This window comes from Panthera tigris, chromosome B4 (genome assembly GCF_018350195.1).
Source record: "Panthera tigris isolate Pti1 chromosome B4, P.tigris_Pti1_mat1.1, whole genome shotgun sequence".
NCBI lineage: Eukaryota > Metazoa > Chordata > Mammalia > Carnivora > Felidae > Panthera > Panthera tigris.
This window is the reverse complement of record NC_056666.1, coordinates 13,953,674-13,965,603: the sequence shown is the minus strand read 5'-3', so window position 1 is coordinate 13,965,603 and position 11,930 is coordinate 13,953,674. Positions and strand designations below refer to the sequence as shown.

The window sequence follows — 11,930 nt, the reverse complement described above, 5'->3', positions numbered from 1 at the left end:
CCTGGTTTCCTTAGATTTACTGCCCCTTCTGGAGGTAACTCAGAAGTCCATTTCTGCAGGTGCCCGGCCACAGCCTCGCGTTCACTTCCAGAGGAGAGCTCTGCGGTTGCCTGAGAACACCAGCTACAGTGACCTGACGGCTTTCCTCACTGCCGCCAGCTCCCCGTCCGAGGTGGACAGCTTTCCCTACTTGCGAGGACTAGACGGGAATGGAACAGGTAATCTGAGTCTCTCCCCTGCTCAGCTGGGGCTTCCGTGTTTGGATTTTTCCGTGGGGCGGGGAGGATTCGTACCAAATGAAAGAACTGAAGCCGGAAAGTTCAAGTGTGCTGAAACTGTGTTAGTTAAGGAATCCGGTCTACACCACTGCGGTGTATTGTAATGACTTTGTCTCCTTCAGTCATTCTGCCTCCTGCACCTTCTGAGCTCCCCTCTGGTAGACTTCAGAGACGTGCTTTCCACTGAAATGGTTGTGTTTGTGTTTTTCCAAGGGTAAGGTCTGAGTGAGGGGCTCTCTGCCCCTCGTCCCCACTGGCCTCTGGAGCCTGCAGGATGCACCCCGCCCACCCACGTGTCACAGTGGGGAGGGGAGGTGGCACTGGTCTGGTGCCGAGAGTGGGGACGAGGGGGCTGCCATTTCTAGGATCGGGAGCATTTCGGAATGGGAGCCTCTGCTCGCCTCCGTCTGTACACATCCAGCGTGTTCTCACCTCTGCCCATCCTCCGTGCTGTTCCCTCTGCCTGGACTTGACAAACAGTGGCCAGGCTTTGAAGTTGACTTGAATCCTCTCCTGACAGACCTCTGCATGAGCTCCGTCAGTGTCACCCTATGCCCGCATGACACACAGAGCTAAAAAAAATCAGAGACACCAAAAACCACCAGCTGGAAAATATGTAATAATTCCTTGTCAGTAAAAGACTGGTTCTCAGCCAACAGTGCACTGGGCACTAACATGGCCCCTGGTCCTAGTGAATGGAAAGCAGCAGACTCTGAAGTCCTGAATCATTTCTTGTATCCCCTCTTGTTTTCCCCACACTTCTGACGTGAAAACCAGAGGCTGTTCTGGGTTAAATCCTGCTAGGTGAGGAGGTGACTGCATTTCCCAGAAACGCTCTTATTGAATTTCACTGAACTGTCCAGGGCTTTGCATAAGCGGATCTTGGGTCCTTCTGAAAAAGCTTTTTACACCTGCAGCATCTGATCCGTTCTGTAGAATGCTGACAGATTTCTGGGGACCGATCAAGATGACCTGGTGATTTGTTACTCGCTTTTGTGGCACCTGTCCGTCTGTGGACCCTGCCTTCACAAATGTTTCTTCATACTTTAATTTTTGTATGAAGGTGCAATTAATGCGTCTATAATTGGCCATCAGATAAAAATGTGTGGTAGCCACTCTGAGTAAGCATTACTGGGAGAGAATGTTGACTTACAGGCCTAGGAGAAAGTAGTATTTCAGGGAACAGGAAAACGTACAATTTGAGACCATCAAGAACCCTGTACCCAGTCTCCCCAATAAATGATGCACAAGCATAAAACCCTAACTTGGAGGGGCGACCTCATTGCTCAGAGCTCACTAATTTTTCTGTGCCCCGTTTCCAAGAGCTCTTGAATCTTGAATAAATTATGAAATCCGAGATGATGGGCAAGGGAGAAGAACACAGAGACATAGGACTATTGATTTTAGAGGAGTTTGTTTTATTTTAAAATGACTGTTATTTCAAGGGGGGGGAAGAAAGAAGGTCTTTAGAAGGTTACGTGCAGCCTCTTTCCCACTGAAATAACCGATACTTGACGTGGGAAGAATCAGACCTTGCCTGAGCCCTGCCGGGAAAGGCGGTGTGCTGGCTCACAGCCCAGGAGGGCGTGGGCACGTGGGGTCCGCTTAGCACCCCGACATCTCATCAGCCAGGTGCCTGTGTCCAGTTTCACGTCGTGCACAGCCTCTCTTCTTCCCCACGGTTGCTTGCCTGCTTCCCTCCTGTTTGATAAGATGCATCTAAGAGATTACAGCTTTGCGTGAGGGCCTGGCCCACGCACGCCAGGGTAAGGTGGCAGGTCGTCACGAGAGTCCAGCAAAAGTGCGTGGAGCCCACAGACGGGATTGGAGAACGTTCTGCAGGCTGGTCTCCCCGGAGTGTCCTCGTTCAGAGGACGCCGTCCGGTTCAGAGGGGGTTTCCGGAGTTGTCAATAGAGAAACCCGGCCACGGGGAGATTTGGGCCACTTCCCCATTGTCCAGCCACGTCCACCTGCTCCATAGTGTCCTGGCGTCACACGGGGCAGCCTCCTTGCACAGGCCACAGACACTGCACCTTCAGAGAATCACAGTCCCCACTCTGGTTGCTAAGAGATTTCTTGCACACAACGGTTCTGGCATTCCCAAGCGGTTCTCAAGAAACAACTTCCGCTAGTAACTCTAGGAAGACAGGGAGGTGTCAGTAGAATGACTAACACCCAGCGAAGTTGGTAGCAGGATGCAAAGCCAGGCAGAACCCGAGATGCTATTTGAGCGAAACCCCTCATATTAGAAGGGATGAGTCCGGGGCCTCCTAAGCTTGGTCCAGTGGTGCTGCCCCCTCCCCCTGCTGCCTTTGCCTGACACCTGTCTTTATTCAGACGTGACAGGAGCCTGGTAACATTAAGAGGGAACAAGAAGGAAAGTCCTCACTGTATACAGAACTCAGTGTTTCCTGTAGAGTTGCAGTCTTATAACAAGGGCTGGAACAGAAACAATGGAATCCTTCAAAGTATGGATCGTTCCAGAATAAAGAAAGTGGGAGGATACAAGGGAGGGTATTTTGGAAGGCGTGGGATAGGAGTGAGCATTGAGCGGAGCACTGAGAAAGCAGGTACAGCTGCCTGCAGAGAACTCTTCAAAGAACATTAAATCTCCAGAACCTAACATATGTAACTTTAAATTAATAAGCCCTTTTGTGCGATGCTGTGATTACTTCTGAATATTTAGAGCTGAGCCTGTTTCTTTCCCTCAAGTCCTAGGTAAAGCATCTAGCCCAGATAACGCAGATAAGGAAAACAAATCCCAGAGGAGCAAAGTAGCCTGCCTGAGGCCACAGATACAGCTAGTGGTGCCTCTGGGACTGGAACCCCGGCTCTGTGGGCCGGGAATGTGCAAGAAAATGGGAAGGGAGGATTGAAAGGTGATGAATGGGGATCAGGAGGCAGAGTTAAGTGGGAGGAAAGGCTGGATGGTGAGTCTGGAAGGCGTTCCTGCCCTCCCTGCTGCTTCCCTCTCCTGCCTCGGGTTTGCTGAAAGCAGCACTTCCGGGTTTGAAAACATTATTGATAAGTTGTTTATACAGAGTCTAGTAAGTTACTTAATTTCTCTTTGCTTGCAGTTCTGTCCCATCCAGAGGGTCTAACAGAACCTGGGGAGCTACACTGTAGACCCCGCTTTGCCTCCACGTCCCCTTTGGACACTTGGCACTGCTTTAGGTCTCATCCCAGCAGATATTTTGACCAGAAATATGGTAAATTCTGGGTTTTGGCTTTCTGTGCCCTAAAGAGAAAAGGCCAGACTAAAAGATTTCAGAACTTGAGCCTGTGATTCCAACATGGACCTTTTGACAAAATTCCTATTACCGTGCTCGTCCCTTCAATGACAAACAGACGGCCATAAATCGTAGAAGGTAGTGCTGTTGTGACCTATATATAATTTGTTCTACAAAGGGTTTGGCCATCACTTGTGTTGAAAACTCTAAAATTCACTACAGTTGCTCTAAACGTTTACATCTAGTCCTAAGTGGTGGTTTGCATTAGCTCAGGTAGTTGATGGGTAGATAACCTATGTAAGCAGCTTAATAAGAAATCCTATAGATTATATTCTAATGGAGCTTAAATTTTTTTTATCACTGTGCGTTTGTCATTGTGCTCAAGATTTAAAATTACGACATAAACATTTTGTGTGATATTATATTTCACTGCAGAAAAATTGCTCTACAATGGATCGCTTAAGTATATAAATATAATATCGCTGTCCTCAGCAGTCCCTAATTTATCTATAAAGTAGGCAGTCGTTAAAGGCTTGGCTTGGAGAAAAGTCCCCTGACGTACAATAATTGGCATGTTAAATTCCTTTTAAACAGATCAAAATAACAATGGCACCTAAAATTAACTCCTAAATCTTTCAAGGCCGAGCTTTCAGTAGGGTACTTTTAGTACAAGTAAGTTAATATTTTGAGGCACTCCTTGAAAAAACCGCCCCCCCCCTTCTTTTTCAAAGCAGCCTCTAATGTAAAACATTTGGTTTCATTATGGCGATCTGCCGAGTCATTAACGTGTGTGGGTCTCACTTTGTGCAGGGGTTGATTTCAGGGATTTCTACACTTACCCTCCTCTGACACCACAGAGGAGTCTCTTCCTTTCGAGGCCCTTTCTGAAAGCAAAGCTCAGTAGTTAGAGGCAGCAAACCTGAGAGCTTCGATCCCAGATCCCACCATGCCCTTGGGGCCACTTCCCATTTCTACCCTCTGGGCCGGTTTCTTTGTGTGTCAAATGTGGATTTTACTTACCTTATGGAGCCGTGGTGAGGTATCTGTACATATAAAGTGGTGAGGATTTTATACACGTGAAGTGCTCCGTATAGTCCCTGGCACATAGGAGGTACTCAGTGAATGGTAGCTGTTTCTATTTTCTCGCAAACGTTTGCGGCAGCCCCACATAGGGCCCTTCTGTGCACGTGATGGATACTCCCTCTTGCTTCCAGGAAACGGCACCAGGTATGACCTGACCCCAGTCACGGCCGTCAGTGTCCATTTGCTCAGCAGTGATGGAACGCCAGTGCTGGTGGACGGCCCCATTTATGTCACCGTGCCCCTGGCCACCCAGAGCAGTCTGAGGCACAATGCCTATGTCGCGGCGTGGCGATTTGACCAGAAGCTGGGTAAGCAAGACTCCAGTGATTGGCTAGCAGGTGACTTCATTCCTGTTTGATTTTTCCTTTTAAGATATCTGTGCAAGTCTCCTTTCCTTAAAGTTACTGAATCCTGCTGCCCACAGCGTATTGCATGGTTTCTGGTAGGCGAAGCTTACTCCAGTGTGCCAGGCAGGCACCTCTTGGGAGGGTTTCTTGTTTTTGTTTCTGTGTGTACATTTAACTCAGTTTACTTGAATCTTTAAAGGTTATTAGAGCTAAAATTGGCTCCCTTGATCTTTATCATTTTATGCTCTAGGTTCTCTGATCCCTCGTGGTCATGTGGTTTTCTGTTTCATGAAAAAGGAAAAACACTGCCAACAACACACCAGAAGAGAAAATAAAAATTACCCACAATGCCACCACCTAGAGAAAAACCACAAATAGCATTTGGGATTATATCCTTCTGGTCATTTCGCCATGCACACACGTGTTCGGTATCTATTGCTGCTTAACAAATTGCCCTAAAACGTAGCGGCTTTCAACAACCGTGCACATCTCCTGCGTCACATGTCGAGAGGGTCAGGAATCCAGACACAACTAGCTGGGTGGTTCTGGGTCGGGTTCTCCAACGAGGTAGCCGTCTGGAGGGCGGGGGGAGGGGGAGGTGCGTTGCTAGTGACTACGCGTCCAGTCTCACTCACGGGTGTTTTGCAGGCCTTAGCTCCTCACTAGATGCTGGCCAGAGCCCTCAGTTCCTTGCCATGTGGGTCTCTCCATAGGGCGGCCCACAACATGGGCACTTGCTTTCACTGGAGCCAATGATCCAGAGGAAAAACAAAATAAAATAAAAATACAGAAACACAGTGGGCAAAGCAGAAGTCAACAGTCTTCTATAGCCTCATGTGAAAATGACAAACCATCGCTTCTTTCCGTGCACCGTTGGTCACGGAGCCCGGCGCTGGTACTGTGTGGGGCAGACGGCACAGGCGTGTAGACACCGGGAGGTGGGGATCACTGGGGTCCTCTCGGAAAGGCTGGCTTCCACAAAATAGATTTTTAACAGAAACGAGATTACATGCTAGGTACTCCTCTATAACTTGCTTTTAAGAATCGCTCGTATATCATAAACATCTTTCCGTGGCATCAGCTGTTACTCTGCAATGTCAAAATTGATGATTGCATAGCATTTCATTATATGGATGTGTCATACTTTGGTTGCTCCCTGCCCTGTAATTGGAGAAAACATTACTATTCTTACCGGTGCTGCGATAAATATCTCTGTAGCTAAATCTTTAGGCACGGCCATGATTATTTCCACAGGATAATATTTTAGAGGAGGTAGAGCTGTTGGATTAAAAACATACATGGGGACGGGGCACCTGGGTGGCTCAGTCGGGTGGAGCATAAACTCTTGATCTCAGGGTGGTGAGTTCAAGCTCCATGTTGGACACGGAACGTACTTAAAAAAAATTTTTTTAACGTGTATAAAATTCTAGGAGTGCCAGGGGTCCCTGGCTGGTTTGGTCAGTTGAGCATCTGACTCTTGGTTTTGGCTCAGGTCACGATCCCAGGGTCATGGAATCGAGCCCCACGTCAGGCTCTGTGCCGAGGGTGTAGCCTGCTTGGAATTCTCTCTCTTTCCCTCTGTCCCTCTCCCCCCCCTTCTCAAATTCAATAAATAAGTAAATAAGTACAAAATTCTAAAGCTTTTAATACATGTTTTCACATTTTTCTCTGGGAAGTTTCACATTTGACGATCATCACGACGTTATGGGCACACGCACTCGTGTGCTTAGATTTTCACACCACCTGCATTCCTGTACCCCTTCGGTTCTTAGCAGGGGTCGATGGTTGATATCAAATGTGTTTTCAAAGGTAACCTCTTTCCTTGAGTAGTCAAATTAGAGTTCCGGGAATTTATATTTGAAAATAAACGCCCGTTCGGTATTCAGGGTTTGGTGGGGTTTTGTTTCGTTTTGCTTTGCTTTCCAAATAACTACTAACAGGCGCCATAATTATTTGTGTGGAATTCACTGATTTTCCCAGATGTACTAAACTTGATGTTGAGGAATGGATGGTGCCACTGCAGTAACATATCCTGCACTGGGACAGACGTGCTAACCGCTGATGTGTGTTCTCCACAATGTAGTGACTTTTTGAGGCTCTGTGATGAAGGTTAGGTCGTAAGCAGCCCTGCGCCTCCCAGGAGAAGACAGATCAGGAGGGTTGTGACTGAGAGAATCTCAGAAGAACACAGGAGAAAGTAGCAAGCAGAAGGGAGACAGCTTGTATTCCGTCTCCTGAAAGCCTGGTTCTGCTCCTTGTAAAGCTGTAGGTCCCGCCTGCAGCGAATCACCATGCCTGTTTTCTCATTTGTGCAAGACATGCTTTTGTCGGGGCTCCTATTCCCTTTTATATTCTGCTTCTCTCCCTGGACCTCCCAGTTGGCCCCAAATGTGCCCGGGAGCAGCAGCATGGCATGTGCTTAAGAGCCAGGGCTCTGGGGACACCCTGGATTGGGATTCCAGCTCAGCTACCCACTGGCTGTGTGCCCCTGGGGCGAGTTACTTCCCCTCTCTGGGCCATAGTTGCCTCAACTGTGACATGGGGTTGGAAATAATAGTACCTCATGTTATTACAAAGAGCGTATCAGTCAGAGTTCTCCAGAGAAACAGAACCAATAGGCTATGTGTGTGTACCCCAAAGAAAGGAACGAGACTGATTTATTTCAAGGCAGGGGCTCATAGATTTGTGGAGGCGGACAAGTCCAAAATCTGCAGGGTGGGCCAGCAGGCTGGAGACCCAGAGAAGAGTTGATGTTGCAGTTTGAGCCCGAAGGTAGTCTGCTGGCAGAATTTCTTCCTCAAGGGATCTCAGTCTTTTTCTTAGTGCCTTCAACTTACTAGATGAGGCCCACCCACCTTATGAAGAGTAATCTGCTTCACTCAGCCTCCTGATTGATATGTTAATCGCATTTTATTTTTTTATGTTAATCTCATTTTAAAAATGCCTTCACGGCAACTTCCATACGTGTTTGATGGAGTATCTTGAGACCATGGCCTAGCTGAGCTGACACAAAAAATGAACCACTCCAAGGACTAAATGAGTTAATGTCTGCGAGAAGTGTAGTACAGTGCCTGGGACATAGCAAGGACTCCCTAAGGGTTTATAAAGTCAGCAGAAGGCTTCCCGTTCTGTAGGCTTTCACGGGCCGTGCCTCCCAAACCGCTTTCCCAGATTTCCCCTTAGCCCGGATCTCTCAAAGGATTGTTCTCCACGTGCGGCTTCCTCAACCCGCCACAGTCCCGCTTCTGCTGCCCACTCTTTGGAAACAAATGTCACTGAGGTCACCAGCAGCTGCGTGACAAGGCAGGTGACTTCCTTCAGTGTCTCTGCAGCGTTTGGTGGCTTCTGTTCCTTTGTGAAGGGCTCTCCTCTGTTGGCTGTCTGACTCAGTGTCCCCCTGGGTCGTCCTCGTCTGCTGGCCGCTGGCCTACGCCCAGCTCCCAGCTTACCTCATATCACTTGCTGGGGCATCTAATCACTTCGCACACTCCCACGGACCCCTGTGCACCCAAGTCCTGTTTTCTGCTCTCTGTTCCCGACCTTCCATTAGACATTGGCTGATGGATGTGCCTTAGGACACTCAGGTCCGACATGCCTCAAATTGAGCACATCCACTGCCCTCACTCCAGCATTTAAACCTCTTCGTTCCTGCGTTTCCTCTCTTGATTAAGGGTATCACGCACCAGACCATCGAAGTAGAGACCTCGGAGTTATCCCCACTTTATTCTTTTGCTTCACCTCTCCACCTGCAGCCTTGTGTGGTCCCTTCCAAAGTCCTGTTGCTGTCACATCAGCGTTTCTCAACCCTCCCCTCTCCTCTCCTTCACTGTGTCACTTCCGCCTTGGTTCAGACTCTTCCCGCTTCTTTGACCTATTCCAGCAAGAGTCTGCCTGCCTTCCGCCTCTGCTTCCCTCCACTAGCTCTTGTGTATCGCTGCTTAGGTTATCTTTTAGGGGCGCCTGGGGGGCTCATTCGGTTGAGCATCCCGACTTCGGCTCAAGCCATGATCTCGCGGTTCGTGAACTCGAGCCCCACATCGGGCTCGCTGCTGTCAGCCTGTCAGCACAGGGCCTGCTTTGGATCCGCTGTCCCCCTCTCACCCTGCCCCGCCCCCACTTGTGTTCCCTCAAAAATAAACATTAGAAGAAACTTTGAAAGCACGGATCACTTCCCCTCGTGAGATGGTCTCTCAGCTACTCGCGGTGAAGCAGTCCGCCCTCCTCCCGGCACAGCGGCTCAACGGTGTCATCAGAGCCAGCCCTGCCGGTCACTCGGCCTCGCTTCCAGCGCCGACTTCTGCACGCCCACCGTTGTTCTGTTCACCCTCCCCCGGCTGTGCCTCGCTGTGACGGTGTAACTTCTCACATCCTATGGGCAGGATCTCAGTTTTGCAGTCCCTCTGTCCGTCCCCTAAACAGTAACGTAGCCCCCTCTCAGTTACAGTGTGCATATTGCAGTGACACTAGAAATGCACGGGGATGGGGCCTTGTAGTTTCTTGGTTATCAGGGCAGTTTAGTAGACTCTGATACAACATTTGTACTTGAGATGACTACATACAGGGGCGCCTGGGGGCCTCAGTCGATTAAGCATCCCACTTCTGCTCGGGTCACAATCTCACGGCTTATGAGTTCGAGCCCCGTGTCGGGCTCTGTGCTGACGGTGCGGAGCCTGCTTGGAATTCTCTCTCTCCCCCTCTCTCTCCGCCCCTCCCCCACCTGCACTTTTTCCCTCTCTCTGTCTCTCAAAATAAATAAACTTAAGAAAAAGAGGTAGGATAACTTCTTAAAAAAAAAAGATGACTGGGGCGCCTGGGTGACTCAGTCGGTTAAGCGTCCAACTTCGGCTCAGGTCATGATCTCACAGTTCATGAATTCAAGCCCTGCTTCGGGCTCTGTGCTGACAGTGCAGAGCCTGCTTGGGATTCTTTCTCTCTCCCTCTGTCTCTCCGCCCCTCCCCCACTTGCACTTTCTCTCTCGCACAAAATAAATAAACTTTAAAAAAAGAGAGGTAGAATAAGTTGTTTAAAAAGAGAGAGAGAGATGGCTATATACATAGACAACAATGGTATACATACATAGAGAGAGAGACACTGTGATCACTGGTCCTTCTGAGGGAGCCACGAGGAATCAGAACTAGAGGACATGGGACCATGATAGTGGAAGCAGAGATCAGAGCAACGTACTTTGAATACGGAGGAAGGGGCCATAAGCCAAGGAAACAGGTTTTTCCCCTCAGAGCCCCCAGATGGAGCCCACCCCTTCTGACACCTTGCCTTCAGCTCAGTGAAACTGACTTCAGACTTGACTTTCAGAACTGTAAGAGAATACAGTTGTGTTGTTTTAAGCCCCCAAGGCTGTGGTCATTTATTACAGGAGCAACAGGAAATTAATACGATTAAAGAAGTCCATGAAAACGAAGAAATGCGCATTGTTATGCAGCCTCTGAGATGTAAGATATCCAGTTTCTGGGAATAATCCCCACAGCATTGAGCCTTCTGCCATTGGGAATTCTTGTTGGGTAATTGATCTGTTTCCTTTTTTTTTTTTTTTTTTAATTTTATTTTTTATTTTTTAAAATTTACATCCAAATTAGTTAGCATATAGTGAAGCAATGATTTCAGGAGTAGATTCCTTAATGCCCCTTACCCATTTAGCCCATCCCCCCTCCCGCAACCCTTAGTTTGTTCTCCATATTTATAAGTCTCTTCTGTTTTGTCCCCCTCCCTATTTTATATTATTTTTGTTTCCCTTCCCTTATGTTCATCTGTTTTGTCTCTTAAAGTCCTCCTATGAGTGAAGTCATATGATTTTTGTCTTTCTCTGACTAATTTCACTTAGCATAATACCGTCCAATTCCATCCACGTAGTTGCAAATGGCAAGATTTCATTCTTTTTGATTGCCGAGTAATACTCCATTGTGTGTGTGGGTGTGTGTGTGTGTGTGTGTGTGGGTGTGTGTATATATGTATATACATATGTATATACATATATATATATATATATACGTATATATACCATATTTTCTTTATCCATTCATCCATCAATGGGCATTTGGGCTCTTTCCATACTTTGGCTATTGTTGATAGTGCTGCTATAAACAAGGGGGTGCACGTGCCCCTTCAAAACAGCACACCTGTGTCCCTTGGATAAATACCTAGTAGTGCAATTGCTGGGTCGTAGAGGAGTTCTATTTTTAGTTTTTTGAGGAGCCTCCATACTGTTCTCCAGAGTGGCTGCACCAGTTTGCATTCCCACCAGCAGTGCAAAAGAGATCCTCTTTCTCCGCATCCTCGCCAACATCTGTTGTTGACGGAGTTGTGAATGTGAGCCATTCTGACGGGTGTGAGGTGGTATCTCATTGTGGTTTTGATTTGTATTTCCCTGATGATGAGTGATGTGGAGCATTTTTTCATGTGTCGGTTGGCCATCTGGAGGTCTTCCTTGGAGAAGTGTCTATTCATGTCTAAATGATCTTTTTAACCTAGCATCTACTGCAAAAAGCATAACTGCCAAATTCCTGGTTATAACAGATTGTATGTGTACACAGAAAAGCCAACGTTTGGCTAGTCATTCAAAAATAATCAAATGAGTTAAAATACATTTTCTGAAAACCTTAAGATTGGATGGACATTTCAAAGAAACCATGTTTTCTTCAACTTCCTCAACTCAGGAGAAGCTACATATTTCATAAGGTTGTTGTTTTTTCTACTGTTTTTTCCTTTACTATTAAGGTTTTTATTTTGTTATATTTAGTCAATAATATCATTCTTTAAATAGAAACTAAGTTATCTCTGGACGCCTGGGTAGCTCAGTCAGTTAAGCACCCAACTTCGGCTCGGGTCACAATCTCACGGCTTATGAGTTCGAGCCCCGCGTCGGGCTCTGTGCTGACAGCTCAGAGTCTGGAGCCTGCTTTGAGTTCTGTATCTCCCTCTCTCTCTGCCTCTCCCCCTCTAGCGGTCTGTCTCTGTCTCTCAGAAATGAATAAA

At 47.6% G+C, this 11,930-nt stretch overlaps 1 protein-coding gene across 1 annotated transcript in view; it reads left to right on the top strand.

Annotated features, from left to right (window-relative positions):
• Positions 1-11,930, top strand: part of FAM171A1 (family with sequence similarity 171 member A1) — a 134,354-nt gene that overhangs the window by 97,457 nt on the left and 24,967 nt on the right. The window contains exons 4-5 of the mRNA XM_042991142.1: positions 60-218; positions 4,724-4,900. Coding sequence (XP_042847076.1) covers positions 60-218; positions 4,724-4,900 — 336 coding nt within the window. The remainder of the gene's footprint in view (positions 1-59; positions 219-4,723; positions 4,901-11,930) is intronic.